At 44.4% G+C, this 20,000-nt stretch overlaps 3 protein-coding genes across 4 annotated transcripts in view; 2 read left to right on the top strand and 1 right to left on the bottom strand.

The window, feature by feature from the left end:
- The window catches only part of si:dkey-220o5.5 (actin filament-associated protein 1-like 2), a 19,515-nt gene extending 13,050 nt beyond the window's left edge, over window positions 1–6,465 (top strand). For both annotated transcript variants that reach the window (XM_035639861.2, XM_035639862.2), the window contains exons 6-16: window positions 1–180; window positions 693–872; window positions 1,248–1,319; window positions 1,681–1,747; window positions 2,773–3,002; window positions 3,104–3,213; window positions 3,424–3,541; window positions 3,616–3,703; window positions 4,266–4,432; window positions 5,247–5,357; window positions 5,475–6,465. The exon at window positions 1–180 is cut by the window's left edge and continues 47 nt beyond it. In XM_035639861.2, the coding sequence (XP_035495754.2) occupies window positions 1–180; window positions 693–872; window positions 1,248–1,319; window positions 1,681–1,747; window positions 2,773–3,002; window positions 3,104–3,213; window positions 3,424–3,541; window positions 3,616–3,703; window positions 4,266–4,432; window positions 5,247–5,357; window positions 5,475–5,501 (1,350 nt within the window). In that variant the 3' untranslated portion in view covers window positions 5,502–6,465. The remainder of the gene's footprint in view (window positions 181–692; window positions 873–1,247; window positions 1,320–1,680; window positions 1,748–2,772; window positions 3,003–3,103; window positions 3,214–3,423; window positions 3,542–3,615; window positions 3,704–4,265; window positions 4,433–5,246; window positions 5,358–5,474) is intronic.
- Window positions 6,466–6,895: 430 nt separating this feature from the next.
- Window positions 6,896–14,591, top strand: LOC118313556 (ras-related protein Rab-14). Its single transcript, XM_035639083.2, has 8 exons — window positions 6,896–7,056; window positions 7,463–7,521; window positions 8,286–8,339; window positions 8,739–8,916; window positions 9,057–9,123; window positions 9,206–9,293; window positions 9,384–9,414; window positions 9,706–14,591. Exons 2-8 carry the CDS (start codon window positions 7,470–7,472, stop codon window positions 9,881–9,883), a joined length of 648 nt encoding a protein of 215 aa, XP_035494976.1. The 5' UTR covers window positions 6,896–7,056; window positions 7,463–7,469; the 3' UTR covers window positions 9,884–14,591.
- Window positions 14,592–15,322: 731 nt separating this feature from the next.
- Window positions 15,323–20,000, bottom strand: part of mak16 (MAK16 homolog (S. cerevisiae)) — a 6,410-nt gene continuing 1,732 nt past the window's right edge. Inside the window, exons 3-10 of the mRNA XM_035639082.2 lie at window positions 18,786–18,895; window positions 18,642–18,706; window positions 18,155–18,306; window positions 17,695–17,749; window positions 17,509–17,583; window positions 17,037–17,144; window positions 16,875–16,940; window positions 15,323–16,104 (exon numbers count right to left, since the gene is read on the bottom strand). Coding sequence (XP_035494975.1) covers window positions 15,892–16,104; window positions 16,875–16,940; window positions 17,037–17,144; window positions 17,509–17,583; window positions 17,695–17,749; window positions 18,155–18,306; window positions 18,642–18,706; window positions 18,786–18,895 — 844 coding nt within the window. The 3' untranslated portion in view covers window positions 15,323–15,891. The remainder of the gene's footprint in view (window positions 16,105–16,874; window positions 16,941–17,036; window positions 17,145–17,508; window positions 17,584–17,694; window positions 17,750–18,154; window positions 18,307–18,641; window positions 18,707–18,785; window positions 18,896–20,000) is intronic.

Raw genomic sequence — 20,000 nt, 5'->3', positions numbered from 1 at the left:
GATGAGGACGAGGAGGGGGAGGGGCCTGTGAAGGACAGAGCTCACTACATCCAGTGGAGCGCCTCTCAGCCCTGCCTAAGGCCCGCCCCCGAGTCCCGGCTCTGCGGTTACCTGTGGAGGAGGAAGTGGCTGGGACAGTGGACCAAACAGCTGTTCATCGTCAGGAACCACGTGCTGCTGGTGAGCATCATGTAGCTGAGCGGCAGCGCCCCCTGCAGACACGCCTGGTCATCACTGAGTAAAGTTTTTTCTAATGAGCAAGAAAACAAAACCGATGAATCTGCAAAAAACACAGCAGACCGGCGCATATTACCCATGATCCTCGGCTTCATGGCGTCACTGTATAAAATGCCGGCACCTTTACAAAATTGTACGTGACAATTTGTAGTCGAACGTTCACGTAGAATTTTCAGACGCTGCTGGAAACAGGAAATGGATTCAGCGGTGCGTCACCATAAAGTGTCCCCTGTCGGGTGCTCAGTTGGTTGCGGTTTGACACTTTACAACCAGAAGTCGCCTGAAAATTACACAAATTTCACACTGGGGCTTTAAGACAAAACGTTTTTTCCCGCTGTAGCAGAATCTTGAGCTGCAGTTCACGTAACGTCCACTAGACGCTGTGGGATCAAACTCCTCAGCTTCTCAACATGGACCCACTCTGTCTCTTGATGTGTCTCTTTTGTGTGCGTCAGTGTTACAAGTGCGCTCGGGACCTGCTGCCTCACCTGGAGCTGAACCTGCTCGGCTGTCAGCTCGTCTACAAGTCCAAGAGCAACAGGAAGATCCAGCACCAGCTCAAGCTGCTGCTGCCGGGCTCCGAGACGCTGGTGCTGGGCTACGGCAGCTTCCAGCAGGCGGACGAGTGGAGGAGGGTCAGCGGCACCACACCTCCGTCACTCACATGTACACGCGTCTCAGTTTCAGATCTGATTCACTGTTCTTCAGAATATTCATTTTCATGTTTCTTCAGGGATCAGCCTTTTAAAACTCTTTGATAATCTGATAAAATGCACAGATTTAAACTGTAGCAGGAGTCCGAGACCTTTTGACCTTTTGTCAAATCACCATCGCATCACAAACAATTATAGAAAACAGAGTTGACAATCTTCTGAAGACCGCTCAGGTTCACCTGGCGGCCCTTTGGAGGGACGCGAGCCCTCGTTGGGACGGAAATAAGGAAATACGAAATATACTGTACATGAGCAATATGAATATAGTTGGTGTGTGTGTGTTCACTCCGTGAGCAGGTGATCGAGGAGGTGAGTGTTGGAGGTGAAGAGGAGACTCGTCGATCGTCGGAGCAGCTTCTGTCCTGCAGGGTGAGGTGCACACACACACACACACACACACACACACACACACACACACACACACACACACACACACTCACACACACACACACACTCACACACACACACACACACACACACACACTCACACACACACACTCACACACACACACACACTCACACACACACACTCACACACACACACACACACACACACACACACACACTCACACACACACACACACACACACACACACACACACACTCACACACACACACGCTCACACACACACACACACACACACTCACACACTCACACACACACACACTCACACACACACACTCACACACACACACTCACAGCTTGACAGTAAAGTGTGTGTCTCTTCAGTCCAGTACAGTCCAGACTGAGGAGGAGGAGAACCCTTCGTCTGTCTTCAGCCTCCACAAACACAAAGGTACAAACAGAACTTCCACCTTTCAGGTTCAGACAGTTAACAAATCAATAATGTGGTGTCATGGCTCAGTGGGTTTCACCACTGACCTTGGTACAGAAGGTTGTGGCTTCAATTCCTGGTCATCCCTGTGTCGGCTGCAGCTGTAACGCTACAGTACTTCCACCTCGACGTTAGTCGCTGTGGACACAAACTCCAGCAAAATGAAAGTAATATATTAAATTTGACTCTTTTCTTCCACACGTCACGTCCGTGTCCTGTGAGAGTCAGAAACACAATGACACTTCATCAACAGCATCTTTTATTTCACTTTACTCTGAAACCTTCAGTCGTATTACAAAGACGAGTCTTCTTTCACTCAATTCTCTCTTTGTAGTTATTTTGAGTATTTTCTGTCTTTTTGAGGTACAGGGGCCCCTGACGCCTGACCCCCTGACCCCTGACCCCCTGACCCCCTGACCCTTGGGCCCCTGACCCCTGACCCCCTGACGCCTGACCCCCTGACCCCTGACCCCCTGACCCCCTGACCCCCTGACCCCTGACCCCCTGACCCCCTGACCCTTGGGCCCTGACCCCTGACCCCTGACCCTTGGGCCCTGACCCCTGACCCCTTGACCCCCTGACCCCTGACCCCCTGACCCTTGGGCCCTGACCCCTGACCCTTGGGCCCTGACCCCTGACCCCTGACCCCCTGACCCTTGGGCCCCTGCCCCCTGACCCCCTGACCCCCTGACCCTTGGGCCCCAGGTAAATGGTCTGGTGTCATCAGCCTCTCAGGCTCTTTACAGTCACATTAACGTGACATTCACACACTGAAGATCCGTCAGAGACAGGTGAGGGTTATAACTCAAGGAATCGACCAACCGACCTTCTGGCGAGTGGACGACCGTCTCTGTCTCCTGAGCCACAGACGCCCAGTTGACCAGTTCAGTGATCCGTCACGTCACAGTGACGTGACACGAACCATCGCTCAGACAAACAGGGAACTCCTGTGTCGACCAATCGGCTGCCCTGTTTGTGACGGACAGGTTTCCTGAACGTGCTGATGAACTGTCAGTGGCAGAGTCTTCTGTGTCGGGTGGAGGCGGGGCTCCTCAACATGTTCGGAGAGGAGGAGGAGGAGGAGGAGGGGACGAGGGAGCGAGCTCCTCAGTACACCGTCCAGCTCCGAGGCTGCGAGGTGCGAGCCGGGCCCGACACCGACCGCTCCCACAGGATCACACTGAGCATGCTCGGTGACCAGGTCGCCGTGCTGGAGGTGAGCGACACTAATAAATCATAATAATCTGAGAGAAAAATCAGAATTATGATCAAGATCAAAACTCAGTCTCAGTCGGTCTCCGTGCTCCTTCCCCTCAGGTCAGCGGTCCGGAGGAGAGGGAGCGCTGGCTGAAGCTGCTGCAGGACGCAGCTGTCGACCACGGTCACCGTGACGACCGCACACAGGAGGGCACAGGCGGAGCTCCCAGGTGAGGGTCACTGGATGTCGTCACGGTGACGGAGCACCGTCAGTAGTGAAGGACACGTCAAACTTTGGTTTTTGTTTTCATCATCCTCCATAAGTCCCTTTCTGTCACATGACGTCTTCTTCTCCTTCTCCTTCTTCTTCTCCTTCTCCTTCTTCTTCTTCTTCTCCTTCTTCTTCTTCTTCTCCTCCTTCTCCCCCTCTCCCTCCTCAGCGGGCTGCAGACTGGGAGGTTCCCCACCTCCGACGCCTACATGGACGATCCCTTCCACCTGAGTGCAGAAGGCCGGGACCCGCCCATCTACTCCAACACCTCCATCCTGCAGCACATAGTACGAGCGCTCGCACACACACAGATTCAAATATGTGTAAATTCATATTCATGTCTCGTCTGTGTGCGCCGCAGCTGCACAGCTCCCAGGATTCCGTTGGCTGCAGCTCGGTGTCGTCCAGAGACTCGGCGACCTACAGCAACGCGGTGCTCAGCAGCCACAGTGAGTCACAGTTCCACCTGAACCCACAGGTACGACGTGAAGAGGAGAGGAGAGATGAAGAACATGAAGCGAGTGTTGTACTGGGACCAACACATTTACCAGAGAGACGTGTCCAATGATCCGGATTCAAGACGTCTGGGTTAATGTCTGATTCTGGTTTTTGTTTTCCAGACGTCTGTTCAGTCCTGTTCCTTCCAGTTTAGATTCATTTCAAAGATTTAATCTTTCCTAACATTTACACCGGCTCGTCCACGTTTCTGTTGCGCCTCAGTAGACGTGACCAGTGGTGGACTCCGGCTGTTCGAGGAGCAGGGGCGCAAAATTAAAAGGGCACCTCCTGCACGACATGGGGCCCCACCAACGTGCAAAAAGCTATAATGCATCATTAAATGTTATAGTTGTTTTACCGTTTACTGACGCCTCCTCTAACTTTGTGAAGAAAGGTGCTAAACTAATGCAGCTTATTATTTTAATAATCATCCTCAATCCCTGTTTTAAATCTCTAAGTACATTTCTTAATGATGTGGGACGATGTCAGACTCCGCTGATCGCTGTGTTTCAGACCGGAAGGCGGGAGACGTGGAGCGGAGCGTCCAGAAGCTGGAGCTGACCGGGAAGAGGCCGGCGCCGCTGAGGGCCGGATCCGAGATCAACCTGGCGTCGGCCGGGAAGCAAAACAAACGCAGCTCTTTCCGACAGTCGCTGGCCGTCTGCTCTGAGCGCGCTCAGGTGAGAGGCGGCGCAGTGAACGTTTAACACACGAGCTGGTCATTGGCCTTGATGGTCGTTCTCCTCTGGTCTCCTCTGATCTCTGATGGTCTCTGATGGTCTCTTCTGGTCTCTTCTGGTCTCTTCTGGTCTCTTCTGGTCTGTTCTGGTCTGTTCTGGTCTCCTCTGGTCTCTGATGGTCTCTGATGGTCTCTTCTGGTCTCTTCTGGTCTCTGATGCTCTCCTCTGGACTCCTCTGGTCTCTTCTGATCTCTGATGGTCTCTTCTGGTCTCTGATGCTCTCCTCTGGACTCCTCTGGTCTCTTCTGATCTCTGATGGTCTCTTCTGGTCTCTTCTGGTCTCTTCTGGTCTCTTCTGATCTCTGATGGTCTCTTCTGGTCTCTGGTGGTCTCTTCTGGTCTCCTCTGCTCTGTTCTGGTCTCCTCTGGTCTCTGATGCTCTCCTCTGGACTCCTCTGGTCTCTTCTGATCTCTGATGGTCTCTTCTGGTCTCTGGTGGTCTCTTCTGGTCTCCTCTGCTCTGTTCTGGTCTCCTCTGGTCTCTGATGCTCTCCTCTGGACTCCTCTGGTCTCTTCTGATCTCTTCTGGTCTCTGATGGTCTCTTCTGGTCTCTGAGCGTCTCTGAGGGTCTCTTCTGGTCTGTTCTGGTCTGTTCTGGTCTCCTCTGGTCTCTTCTGATCTCTGATGGTCTCTTCTGGTCTCTTCTGATCTCTGATGGTCTCTTCTGGTCTCTGATGGTCTCTTCTGGTCTCTTCTGGTCTCTGATGGTCTCTGCTGGTCTTTTCTGGTCTCCTCTGGTCTCCTCTGGTCCAGGCGGGCTTCCTGAACCCTCTGCTGCGACGGACGGCCTCGGCTAAAAACTCTCTGAGACGAGCTCCGTCAGCGCTGTTCATCGAACATGGGAAGGTTTTCCAGAGGAGGAAGGTCGGTCGACTCCACACTCGTTACCTGACGTTATACATATACTATATACAGTATAATATATATATATATGTTACAGAATATTTGATATTCCATATATCTGTGCTGTTTGTTTTTTAGGAGTGGGAAACTAAAGCTGCGGCTTGACACCAGCCGTCCAATCATCGCCTACCGTCCACAGTCCAGTCACCTGACGGGTCGTCTGACCTCTGACCTCCACTGTGGATTGTTTGTTTAGAACTTCATCATGTCTGTATCAGCCTCTACGACTGCTGTTAACATATATATACATATATATATATATATATATATATATATATATATATGTACGTATATATATAAATATATATATATATACACACACACACTCAGTGAACACTTTATTAGGAACACCTGTACAAGTGCTTCTCCCTCAGGCAACCAATCAGACAATCCTGTGACATGTACAGGTCAGAGGTCAACAGCATGTCCGACCTGCAGCAGGGACCGGGTCTCCAGCACCAATGACCAGGTCCGGCTCTGTATGTTATTTTGATTTTAGTTATTTCGTTACACCTCGGAAGTCGGAAGTCAAGTTTATCGTTCCAGTATAATCTCGGAAAAACCCCCACCCCGACTTCCTGGCTCGGAGATCCGAGTTGGGAGGTGTAGTGTAACACATTTTATTCATAGGTTCTTCTGGACCTGACGGGTCTGATCATGAATCCGTCCACAGACGCAGCAGTAGACGACCGTGACGTCACGCTGACCAGAGTCTTCAGATTGTGTGTTTTTTACGTGTGAAAACATTTTGTGACTTTGCGTAAAACTCTGTTCAGTGGTTTCCATTAACCACTGGTGTGAATTAGTTTGAATCTTTATTTCATTTTTATCTCACATGGTCCTCGTTTGATGTCGTTGACATTATAACAGTTTTGGTTTTGTTCTCACGTGATCAGCACAATCTTATTATGACCTGTACATATGACGACCACGAATCAATGAGGATTTGTGTTTTATCACTTATTTGCATCTGCTTTTTTTTATATTTACTGAATTTAATAATCTCAGGAGAATATGTCTTTGTTGATGTTGGACTAAACACTAAACATTAAAAATGTATGATTTATCATCTTCGCCTCTGATTGTTGAAGTTTTGAAATGTTGATGTTGTATTAATGTCTGATGTTTTTATCCTGTAAAAAATAATCACGATTGAAATAATAATGATATTAATAATAATGATAGTTTCAGCTTCTCCAGTGAAGAGTTGTTCATAAATACGTTAATAAACACTTTAATGATATTAAATGATTACTGATAATGTCTCAAACACTTTAGATACATGCATTTAAACAAATTAATTTAACATTTATTAATAATTAGATAATTTATAAAAAAAAACGCTTGTTGAAATAAATGTTTTTTAAATGTTTGTGTAACTTTATTTAAAACATTCGTAGTGAATAAAAACCGAGTGTCCACTGAATAAATGCAGTGGTTCGATCGTCCGCTGGGCGGCGGTAGAAAGCCTGTCACTCTCGCGGTGCCTCCTGTTTTTGTCACCGCAGAAGAAGAACCGCGGAAGAGGGAACGGTTTCCTGACAGGCTCAGCAGGCTAACGAGCTAACGGGCTAACGAAGACAAGTGTCCGTGTCAGCAGCGGTTGAACCAGAGAGACACCGGGACCGGGAGGAAAAACTACAGCATCACAACACACACGGTGGGTCCGGGTCTTCACGGGACGGGTCTGTCGCGGGTCTTGACAAATGTCGCCTCCTGCTGTTAGCTGTTAGCTGTTAGCTGTTAGCTGTTAGCAAGGCGTAGACTCAACTGCAGCTTGTAGCCGGTTAGCTGCAGCGCTAAGCTAGCAGGGGGGAGGTTTTCCCAGAGAGGGGAGTCACCTGATGGGGGTTAACAGCCGAGCCGAGCCGAGCTGCTCTCGTCCCGCACGACTGTCACGGTGTTTAACGGTGGGTGTTTAGCCTGAGATCTGTGTGTTAGCCTAGCCTAGCTGCTTCCGTGTGTGTGTGTGTGTGTGTGTGTGTGTGTGTGTGTGTGTGTGTGTGTGTGTGTGTGTGTGTGTGAGAGAGAGAGAGACTGACACACTGTCGGTTTGTTCTCCACAGGATCAAGATGACGGCCGCACCTTACAACTACTCGTACATCTTCAAGTACATCATCATCGGTGAGCAGCTGATCGGTGACGTCAGCACCGTGTGTCGAGTCGATGTGACTGAACAAGCTCTCCTGCGACTCATCACATCACAACCTCTCTCTGTGACATTTCACTGCTGCACTTTTACTAATTATTTGTTAACCAGACCTGGACTTGAGTCGGGTTCAAGGCCCAACTTCCCCTTTAGATTCAACCAATCACCAAACAGACTCAGTCATGTGTCTGATAGTTTTCATGGATTACTCTCTGTGAAATCAGTGAACGCGTCGCCCTCGGCACCATAACTTGTTTTTGTTGCGCGATAAATTGTCGCGATAAACAATATAAAAGTTTTTTTGATACTGATTCATGTGAGCTTGTTCGTCGGTGCAAGTCCCACACGACGTGTGTCGCTGCTGCTGGGAGGAATGTTATCCAACATTTTAGAAAAACACTAAGAAATAAATATTTTCTGAACATTTTATTTATCAATCATTGATTCATCATATGACGAGAACAGATGAGAGGACAGAAGCAGCGAGACGTTGCTGGACTGTTGTCGACATTTATTCTGATGTCAACAAACGTGGACACAACAGCTGTTGTTGAGGTCAATAAAAATGATCAAGTTCATATTCACGTGTTGTGCGATACGTGTTAAAGAAAGAGATCAAACAGCAGCTGAGGGTCATGGGTAACGTAGTCTTAAAGAGCGACAGTCCAGACACAGATCGTGTGACAGGACCGTCCTCTTCCTGTGTTCTCATCATCAGTGACGTTGTTTCTGTCTCCAGGTGACATGGGAGTCGGGAAGTCGTGTCTGCTGCATCAGTTCACAGAGAAGAAATGTGAGTCTCCTCTTCTTCTTCTTCTTCTTCTTCTTATTCTTATTCTTATTCAGTTACTTTGAACGATGATTGTTAAGATGAATCAATTTTTCAAAGCGGCTCCGTGTTTCCCATCAGCCTGTGGACACGCCCACAACCCTCAGACCATCACAGCATCTATATCAATCACCACATATTGATTTTCTGTTCTTTTGACTTTGTCTTAATAAAATCTCTTTTCACTGTTGAACTGTGGTCGAAATGATGGTAATTTAAAATGGACTCCGATTTTTAGAAGATTGAACCGGTGAATTTTTTCTCTTGTTTGCTTTAAAAAAAAAGAAAGACAAACCGCTGATTGAATCCTCTTCTTCTTCTTCTTCTGTTTTCCATAAACAATTTTTTTTTTTACGTGTGCAGTTATGGCCGACTGTCCCCACACCATCGGGGTGGAGTTCGGGACGAGGATCATGGAGGTCCACAGTCAGAAGGTGAAGCTGCAGATCTGGGACACGGCCGGTCAGGAGCGGTTCCGGGCCGTCACCAGGTCGTACTACAGGGGGGCCGCCGGGGCCCTGATGGTCTACGACATCACCAGGTACTGGCGCCTGTACATTTCCTGTCTCTTGAACTAAATCTGTTATGGGTTTACACACACGTGTAAATCTGTGCTGCTCGTGTGGCTGGAGACTGTCGATGCTGTTGAAGAATAACGTTATTATTTTCTTTGTGTTTCAGGAGAAGTACTTATAATCACCTGAGCAGCTGGTTGACAGATGCCCGGAACCTGACCAACCCAAACACAGTGAGTCTGCACACACACACACCAAGATCAAGATCAATGATCAGTTGGTTGATCACTTTGTCTAATGACGGATGTATTTCAGGTGATCATTCTGATCGGCAACAAGGCCGATCTGGAGGCTCAGAGAGACGTGACGTACGAGGAGGCCAAACAGTTTGCAGAGGAGAACGGTGAGTGAGCGGAAGATTGTTAAAATGTACAGAACATTACGTTAAAACCGGATGTCAGACTGACCGACTGGTTCTGATCTCTGCCTCCAGGTTTGCTGTTTCTAGAGGCCAGTGCTAAGACGTAAGTACGAACACACACACAAATCTAGAAAGGTTTTTTCATCAAGGCCCATGAAATATTTCTTTGCCAAATTAATGAACAACATCCTGTCTGATCTGTTTTGTGCGGATCCAGAAAATGTCAAACACTCCTGGCTCTGCCCCTTTGTCCAGATTATCCAGTACCTTGTGCAAATTACGATTTGTGAATATGGGCCTTACAAATAACATTTGATCGATTTGAAGAATTTTTATTTTGTATCTTGATCATTTGCTCCTTCTCTCCCCTGTCCTGGCTCTTTCTCTTCCTCAGAGGGGAGAATGTGGAGGAGGCCTTCCTGGAGGCAGCCAAGAGGATCTACCAGAACATCCAAGATGGCAGTCTGGACCTGAACGCTGCTGAGTCGGGAGTCCAGCACAAACCGTCAGCGCCACAGGGAGGCCGCCTCAACGCCGACAGCCAGCCGGCTAAAGAGGGCTGCAGCTGCTAACCACAGACAGAAACTACAGACCCATCAAACGGACCGACGGACGGACGGAGAGAGACAGATACGTACACACAGATCCCCCTCGCCTCTAGGCACTAACATCCCTCTTCTGTCCAGAGTGCATCAAACAAGATTTAGCTGAATTTCATTAGCAGACCACCGTTCAGTGGCCAATTCAACCATCCACCAAGGATTCCCTCAAGCAGTTGGACAATTTGTTGGACAACTCCCAAATTTAAACCATGGTAAACGGCATAAAATTAATCCCTCAGCATAAATCCCAACCACTCAAGGTCCACACCCGGAACACACCAGGTCTCCCTCTGACACACCCCAATTGATCACGATCCAGACTGCCTTCAGCCCACATCCAGGCACGCTTGGTCCGAACCTTCGCCAAGATGGACTGTTCCAAGTCTAGAGTAAGACAGCCGTCATCCCAGAACCCAGAGTACTCTCTGGTCTATCCTGAGTTTAAAACTCTGTTGGTCCAACTCAGTCAAGGGTTGTCTAAATTTGATAGTAACATCATTCAGAATGTGAAACAACCATCGTCTCAAGAGACGAACAAAAATACATTTCTCAAATTTGGACCAACTCACAGCCCAAATCTCTGTTGCCTTTATTCAAATCTGTCTTGAGACTGTTTTCACCTCACATCCAGACACGTGCGGCCCAAACTTCAGTCAGTCTAGTTCATTCTAACCTTGGACTCTCTAAATCTGGACATAAGTGAGAATGCTATCAGCTCTCATTTTTAGTTATGCTTGAGCTTAAGGTCGGCCGTGCTGGACTGTTCAAGTCCCAGGAAAGGACCACTTCGAACCCTCCACACCATTCCAAGTTTAGACTATCTAGCATGGGTGGTCCAGATTTGATTATCCCTCAAATTTTTGACTACTAAAACCCCCAAGTCCTAAAAGATGCATAGATACAGAACAATAATTGAGACCAACCTACAACCTAAATCTGATCTACACCAAAATACAGATCACTCAAGTTCCACTGAGAAATCGCTGCTGACATCCAGAGACGAGGCTCTAGCTGGACTTCCTTCACCCCACGTCCAGGCCTACCTTTGGACCAAAGGTGAGGGTAGTCCAAATTTGAAACTACGTCTGTCCCAAACGGAAACAGCTATTACCTAGAGACAAGTAAAGATACAGTGCTTGGATTCGCACTCTCCTACAGTCCAAATCTGGACGGCTTCTCTCAAATTCGGATCGCCCAAGTTCCAAGTCCGGACATTCCTATGAACAGATTCGGAACCTCGGCTCAAGTTGGACCGCTCCCAGTCCAATTCAAGGACAACCTTTTCACAAGTCTTCAAATCTAGAGCCCACATGCTAATCCTGACCCCGTCTGCTGTAACTCCAGATCGTCCATACGCCCGGCTCTGACTTCTTCTCAATCTATATTAGTATTTGTGTCTTGTATGTGTGATATGCCATCGTTTGTTGTTCAGTTAGAAATCTCTTAAAATTCCTGCTTTAAAACCATAAATTCTATCACAGAGTGGCCTGGACGTCTGAACTCGCCTCTGGTAAATTCCTTCTTCCTCGTTAAACCTTTTCTTCCTCTGCTCGATTTCCTACCTCGTCTCACGAGGTTCTAAACAATCCCGTCTGGTGAAACTCGCTGCCCTGCCGGATTACTTGGTTTGAATTATTCCATCATCTGTCCTGTGTGGACTGCCGACCCATCGCATTTACACCATGTTGGTAATGCGGATTGAAAGACACATCCAGTGTTGTGGTCAAATGTATCTTCTCGGGTGCATTCCAGCTTTATATTGTCTTTGTCAGACTTCCGTCCAGTCCCCCGGATGCAGGTACAAGCAGTTCTCCACTGATTTTGTCACATGGGGATTTTCTCATCATGCTTGGTGGCGTAATGTTTTGACTGCGGTGGAGCAGAATGACCCTGAACCTTTCACTCGACGCTGCTCGAAGACTGTAGTATACTGAACAACAGAAAGCGTGGGTCCGTCACTGACGGACTTCATATCCGAGGTTTTCTTGTGTTTGACCCATATCATGATCTTGAAAGTCAGGGTTTCTTAACCGCTGCATGTCTCTCTGAAGTTCTCCATCTTTATCAATGTGCAATACTAAAAAGCCTTAAAATACAAACTTTGCATGATGTGTTGTCCGACCACGTCTAAATCACTGGAGGGCCACTTTGAATCCCAGCAGGAGAAAGTGGGGGGTTGCAGAAATCATCAGAAAATGTCAACAGAAGAGTGTTATCTTACGAAGAAACACATATTAACACGCATGCACACGGTCGCCTACACATGCGAAGCATTGCACCTATCAGATTTCTTTATGGGTCCAAAGTGCTCGGTTTGATCTCAATCCAGCATGGATAAGGATTAAATTAAAAAAGAAGACGCTGCCCCACAGAAAGTAGACTTGTCGGACCCTTGAAGACCTTCCACTCCCCCAAATACACACAATCTCTGCAACTCCACACTCAACCTGTTTTGAATCTAAATATTATAACTAATAACTTGTCTGTGGAGAGAGAGCTCACAAGAAGAAACACGGCTCACCTGAACTAGAATGTCTCACTGGAAGTTCAGGATAGATTTTCATCATTTTTGTTCTTTAATCAAATATAAATGCAGTTTATTTTTGAATGTTACAGTTCCCCCTAGTGGCCATTTTTTACATCCCTCGTAATTAAATGCGTATTGAGGGAAGAAAAAAGACGTGAGTGGAAGCGTCTCAGATTCTTTTAATTTATTACTGCCTTTTGTTTTATTAGTTTTTAACACTATTCTGGAATCACAGTTCACTGGGATGGTTTCTGTTGTCGTTGTTTGATGAAGGTCTCGGCAAAAGTTGGACTAACTATTATTTGTTCCAAAAAAATCTGCAACTGATATTTTAAGGAGCATTTGGTCATTTTGCAAAATGAAGTGTGATTTGGATCAATTCCAAATTTCATCTACTGTTCTAACAGTCAATAGTGAACTACCTACATGATTTAACTTAAATGAATTAATGTGATCTCTGTGCTACAAGAACCGGTTCACCGACAGACTCGCTCTTCTTTATTTTATACTTTAAGGCTGGAGAGAGAAAAATATTGACAGATGCGTCAACATTTCATACCGAATATTGATTTGGTTTCGATCAAGTGTTTGAAAACCAAATCTACTTAATGCAGCTTTGATCCTTTATGATTCAACACTCGATGGATCAAAGTCACGGTTCTGGTTTAACGTGCAGTGTTGTTGCTTCAGCAGAGGAAATCATTTTGGTATAATATTCAACAATTCTGTTTCAAACAGCAGGAAGAATTCAGAGATTTTTTTTAAATGGCACGAGGAACGTTTTCTTTCATACAAAATCTTGGAAGCAACGAACGTCAAAGTATTAATAAGTACACAAGTAAAACACGTGAGTGACAATTTGACATTTTTAAAGATTACGCTTGGTTTCCCTCGAGCAGCTGATGACGTTAAACATTCGTCCCAGTGACTTAAGCCAATAAAACACGTTTCAACAAGGAACAGAAAGAAGAAAAACTCAGCTTTGAAAGGAAAAGCACAAATATTCAGTTAAGCTGGAAAAAAACCCATTTATCTTTAAAGAACTAAAAAATCATTTTGACATTAAAAGTTATGATTGGAACATTTTACGTATTTTTTTTCAAATATATTTTCACAATTTGGAGGCGTTAAAGATAAAAATTGAAATCAACCTCTTTCACGTAAACACTCTGTTTTACTCTTGAATCAGATGTTGTGGCCTCCGGGACTCGGTACCTTCTCTGTGGAGTTTTGAATGAAACCAGTTTATCTTAAAAAATGTCACATGGAGCCACTGTGGGACACGTGAGGCGTTCGATCTCATGTCCGTATCGTATCCAGTCAAAACTCTCGCTTGAGATCGCTGTCCTCCGATTGGTGGACAGCTGCCTTCTTTAACTGTGACGCTTGATTTATGAACGAAGCCCCTCCCTCACTGTAAAAAACCCCCAACGCATCCGACCTCCAATTTTTTCTCGTTGCTTTTTCCATCACTTGATAATCTGCACGCAGTCGTTGCTGCGGACGTTTTTAAGGAAAGAGCGTTTTTAAAAAAAAAATTTAACTCAAAGATTTTGAGGTGTTTCCAGGGACCAGTGTCACGAATCATGAAGAAAAACATACAGTTTCAAGTTTTGTTGTGGCCGACGCCCTGAAGCTTCCCTCGCCAACTGAAAACAAAAGCATCTCATTAAAACAATGTTAAAAGTGTCATTAGAGAACGGAAGAGATCAGTGTTGTCACAGCGCAACGGCGACACATTTTGTGTAAAGACGTTCCCCAATTTCTAACTTTAATCAGTGATCTGGAAGTGAAATTAAAAAAAACATGGCGTTTATCTTTAAATTAATGTAACATCTAAATTTGTTTGGGTAATGATAATTACGTTTGAACTGATCGATCAGAGAAATCTCAATGTTATGATTTGTGTGAAGTTTGAGAAAGTTTTCTTCCCGCTCACTTCCTGTAACGTGCTCGTGTTCTTTCTCTTCTTTTCTCTCTGTTCTGTAACGTCCGTTGATTTTTTCTTTGTCAGCTCAAAGTAACAAACATGCTTCTTTATGATTCTCTGACTATTTATATTCTTAATGTGATGATTTTTTCTTCAGCTGTACTTTGTCATCGTACGACCACGGGGACTCAGCTATTTGTAAATAAAGTATATATACTGTATATACGCTGACGTCACTGTGCTTCTCTGCTCTTATGATTTAAAGATGGAGGCAGGTAAAGCTACTTTACTTACAATGCTATATTATTTTTACTATACCATAAAATAATATACACTATATTACCTGACTAAATATAACGTTCACTCATACAGTGACATTTTTATGGCTCATGAATCGATTAAATGTTTGACTTAGTTTACAACTTATTGTATTATGACGTATTTTTTGTTTCTAGACTCAATTAAATTCATTTTAACTTCATGTATGTATATATATATCGTCAGATTACAACAAACATGATCTCAAGGCACTTTTCAAGACATGACAATACTATATTTACTATACAGACATTTGTCTATAATATTGAGGTCTCGACCTCCCTATGTAAAGGGCCTTGAGATATTGTATGTTGTGATTTGGCGCTATACAAACAAAATTGCATGTTTTACTATTCTATATTTTTTCTGACTTAATGCTGTGACATTTTTATTTCTTTGATGACACTTTATTTCTTACCATATCGACATCGAACTGAAACCACATGAAGAATCTCGGCTCTACCTGGTGGAGAAGTGACAACTAATCCATAAGTCGGTCGATCGTCATTAAAATATTTTGTGCAACAGTCAAATATGTACGACTCCACAAACCCGGAGCTGGAATTAAAAGTGACATTAATGATCAACATCCACTTCAGCAGGTTCAAGGAAAACATAAAAATATTTGGAGAAATACTTTTATATGCATTTTATTTTGAGGAACGTGTAAAGTAAATGGATTTACTCGTTTGTCATCTTCCTTTGTGCCGACGAGTTGTTCGTCAAACATTTAAAACAACATAGAAACAAAAGAACATTTCAACGTACAAGGTTAAAGTCACTGTGGGCGATTCATCAGATCAGATCCTGTTTTCATCTATTCACTCAAAAACCTCTGAATCCAGTTTCTGAAACACCAAACGATTTTAAGCAGTATTTTCGTTGAAGTGTGTAAATGAAGGTTTGTGTCGAGACAGAACCGGACTCTTTCACCGACGTCTGGAGAACCCACAGAACCGAGTGAGAGACTGTGACAGACACAAGATTCACTCAAAAATTCACTAATTATTGCTGTATTTCAATTTCACTTCTCTTGTTCGTGGATTAATTCTTGGATTAACTGAATCTCGGGGGGAAACTCGTCTTTATCATAATCGGGGTCGTTTCTCTTGACTTCTCTCGGAGCGTCACTTCCTGTGTGAGCGTCGACCAATAGCGTCCTCGACAGAGTCTCTTGCTCAGTTTGATTGACAGCTGACATCACTACGTGGACATGCTCTTGGAGGCGGGCTCCGTCTCCTGCTCGTACTCGATCTCCACGTACGCTCGCTTCTTCCTCGCCGCTGCTGCGCCGTTAGCCGGAGATTTGCCCTTAGACCTGGTGGCCTTCGTCTCCGTCTCCATCTCCTCCTCCTCTTCACTTGACTCCTCCTCCTCTTCCTCCTCGTCACTGCTCGTCTTCAGCTTGTTCATGTCCTTAGAGAAGAAAAATATATTCACGCGTCTGTTTTTTGTTTTGAAAAGCTTCTACTAACCTTCATCTCTACAAAACACAGTTTATATAAAAACTAAACTGACATGAAAAGACTTTTCCTCCTTGCAGTGAAAATGTTCCTCAACTAATCACATTTTTATTTTCTCAATTCACTGAATCCTCTTTAAAAACACCAGGAGACAAATGGTACATCGGCCTCAGCGCAGGAATCATTGACAGAAATGATGCGTCAATCAATCGTCAGCTACAAAGAAATGTAGCTGACGCTTGATATTTTCATGTATAAAGTATACATAACTAGAATTGAAAAACACAAACATCTTTTCTTTTCTGTTCATTCTGTAAAATAACGTTTTCATATCGGGAAACAAACGCAGAAACCGATTATATCTATCAAATTCTTATCATTATTTTTTTGATCAATAATTGTGAAGTTTCATGAAAACAAATGTCAAACGTTCTGTTCCAGAAACCAGACGATTACAGACGAACATATTAATCACAACAACCCCTACGTGGCTTCATCGTTTCTCAGACTCGTGTCCTGACATATTATTTTAAGTGCGACAGTTGGGTTTTTTTAAGGATCAATGTGTTTTCTGAAGTTAGCATGCTAAGCTGTTAGCTCGTAATGAGGCACAGTAGGTACAAAGTTCAACTTGACAGGAAGTGGATTCTCTCATGGCGCCACTGTCGCTAAACATTCTTTTTTTGATTTACTGATTGAACGTCGGACTCGGATAATATTTACCTCGAAGTCGCTCAGGTCGCTCTCCTCCACTTCCTCCTCTGCTACGAACTCCCGCTTCCCGACATCCTGCAGACGAAGACACAAGAGAATCAGAATCAGACGCTGTTCTTAAAAACCTGAACGACTGAAACCCTCAGACACTGATCATCCTCTGTCCGTCACCTTGTCGTCTTCCTCCTCCTCTGACTCTTCCTCTGACTCGCTCTCTGCATCCTGCTTTTCCAGAGCTTTGTCGAAGGCGTGGACGGGGAAGTTATAGATGTCTCCGTACTGAAAACACAAAAACAAAATCATATTTGAGACATTGTGTGGCCTTAAAATTCAGATGGTTGATGTCAAGGGAATGTTGAGTGTGGTTGTAAAGTTGGTCTTTTGTCCTAAATGTGAGACCCTAACCCTTTGATGACGTCATTATTCTGAGAGTTAAATACACCAACAGAGATACCCCTTGCACTGACCACCTGTGGATCTGTGTAACAAACCAGAAATCTCCTCAACATATGGAGCTACGGTAATAAACACTTCCACGGTCTCCGTCTTCCTGATTCAACTGCGTCAATTTTTCCATTACAATCACATTTTCAACTTTAGCTCTACAGCCGACAGCGGCGGTTCCCGAAGATCGGAGTCTTACCGTTCCCTGCTTGAGTCTCTCCAGCAGCTCCTTCTCGATGGCGTTGTCCAGCTGAGCGGCAATCAGAGCTTTCTCCTGCAAACGGGACGAGAAGACGGTTTTAAAAAAACAACAGCAACAACAGGAGCTCCAACCTGTGACGTCCCGAGTCCGACCGCGACCAAGAGTCGAATGCCGTCAACTCACCTCTTTCCGCTTCTCCCGCTGCTCCACCTTCCTGCTGAGAGGAACCAGCTTCCTCCTGGAAACAGAGTTGTGACAGGTCAGAGGTCAAGTGGACAACAGGCTCCATCCCTCCACAAAATTGTCATGGAAACGGTTCAGTTGTTTTAGCGCAATCCTATCGACTAATAAACAAACGAAGAAGAAAACAAGAGCTCTTGGTTGAAGGTCACGAGTCCAGGACTCGTCTGCTGGTCGGGTGAAGTCAAAGTTATTATCGTATGATAAACTGTTAATTATGAAGTTTCATGTCTTGATTATTCTCGTTTATTTTCGTAGTATTAATTATTTTGTCTACGAAGCTTCAGGAACATACAAAGAATCTTTTGTCACAACGACGACTTCAAATGTCCAAAAGCGAAAACATTCAGTTTAAGACAAGAGTAGCATTTCTTGATTGATCAGTATTGATCACAGTACTTACTGTCTCTTCAGGACCAGTTTGCGCATGCGGATCAGGTACTGAGTGACTTTGGTGAATCTCTGTTTACACTTGTGTCTGATGAACCGAGGCCAGTAAATCAGATTCTCATCGATCTGTTCCAGAGCTTTCTCATAGTTCTTACTTAGCTTCACCTGCACGCACAAACACACACGAAGAAAACATTATTGACTTCATTCCAAAGTGAATCAATAGATTTTAATCAGGCAGTTAAAAGACTACAAATGTTGTTTTTTAAATTTGAACTAATTATTGATTTACATTGCAACATATTTTTTATTCAATTTACGGTCCATTAAAATAATAAATCACTTCAGACCAATTATTTCTATGCTCAAGTTATATTATTGTACAATTTATTTATAGTTATAAGTTTATTATCCTCCATAAACAATAAACTCTACAGTCTGGTAACGACTGCAGGTCGCCGTGGAAATTGGATGCTTTGTGCCGATTGGTTCAAACTCACCTTCTCCCACATCTTGGCAGGAAACGCAGCTCGTTCGATCACTTTCATGTAGAGGAAACACTGACCTGCAGACGGAACAACATTAAAACTACTATACTACTTCTACATCTCGAGGCTAAAACGTGTTAAAAGACGCGTCGTTACCTTTCTCCTCTCGGATGGTGGCGTACTGACTGTTCGCCAGTGGACACGACGAGCGGTTACACAATCCTGTGATGTTGAATTCATTACGACAGAAGTTCTGACTTTTCGTCCTGAAACCACCGAGAAAAAGATCAGTGACTGTATATAAAGAAGATCACTGACTGTATATAAAGACGATCACTGACTGTATATAAAGACGATCACTGACTGTATATAAAGACGATCACTGACTGTATATAAAGATGATCACTGACTGTATATAAAGACGATCACTGACTGTATATAAAGACGATCACTGACTGTATATAAAGACGATCACTGACTGTATATAAAGACGATCACTGACTGTATATAAAGACGATCACTGACTGTATATAGAGACGATCACTGACTGTATATAAAGACGATCACTGACTGTATATAAAGACGATCACTGACTGTATATAAAGACGATCACTGACTGTATATAAAGACGATCACTGACTGTATATAGAGACGATCACTGACTGTATATAAAGACGATCACTGACTGTATATAAAGACGATCACTGACTGTATATAGAGACGATCACTGACTGTATATAGAGACGATCACTGACTGTATATAAAGACGATCACTGACTGTATATAAAGACGATCACTGACTGTATATAAAGACGATCACTGACTGTATATAAAGACGATCACTGACTGTATATAGAGACGATCACTGACTGTATATAAAGACGATCACTGACTGTATATAAAGACGATCACTGACTGTATATAAAGACGATCAGTGACTGTATATAGAGACGATCAGTGACTGTATATAAAGACGATCAGTGACTGTATATGAAGACGATCACTGACTGTATATGAAGACGATCAGTGACTGTATATGAAGACGATCACTGACTGTATATAAAGACGATCACTGACTGTATATAAAGACGATCAGTGACTGTATATAAAGACGATCACTGACTGTATATAAAGACGATCACTGACTGTATATAAAGACGATCACTGACTGAATATAAAGACGATCACTGACTTTATATAAAGACGATCACTGACTGTATATAAAGACGATCACTGACTTTATATAAAGACGATCACTGACTGTATATAAAGACGATCAGCGACTGTATATAAAGACGATCAGCGACTGTATATAAAGACGATCAGAGACTGTATATAAAGACGATCAGTGACTGTATATAAAGACGATCA

The sequence above is a fragment of the Scophthalmus maximus genome, chromosome 19, assembly GCF_022379125.1.
Source record: "Scophthalmus maximus strain ysfricsl-2021 chromosome 19, ASM2237912v1, whole genome shotgun sequence".
NCBI lineage: Eukaryota > Metazoa > Chordata > Actinopteri > Pleuronectiformes > Scophthalmidae > Scophthalmus > Scophthalmus maximus.
This window is presented reverse-complemented; position numbering and strand designations above follow the sequence as displayed.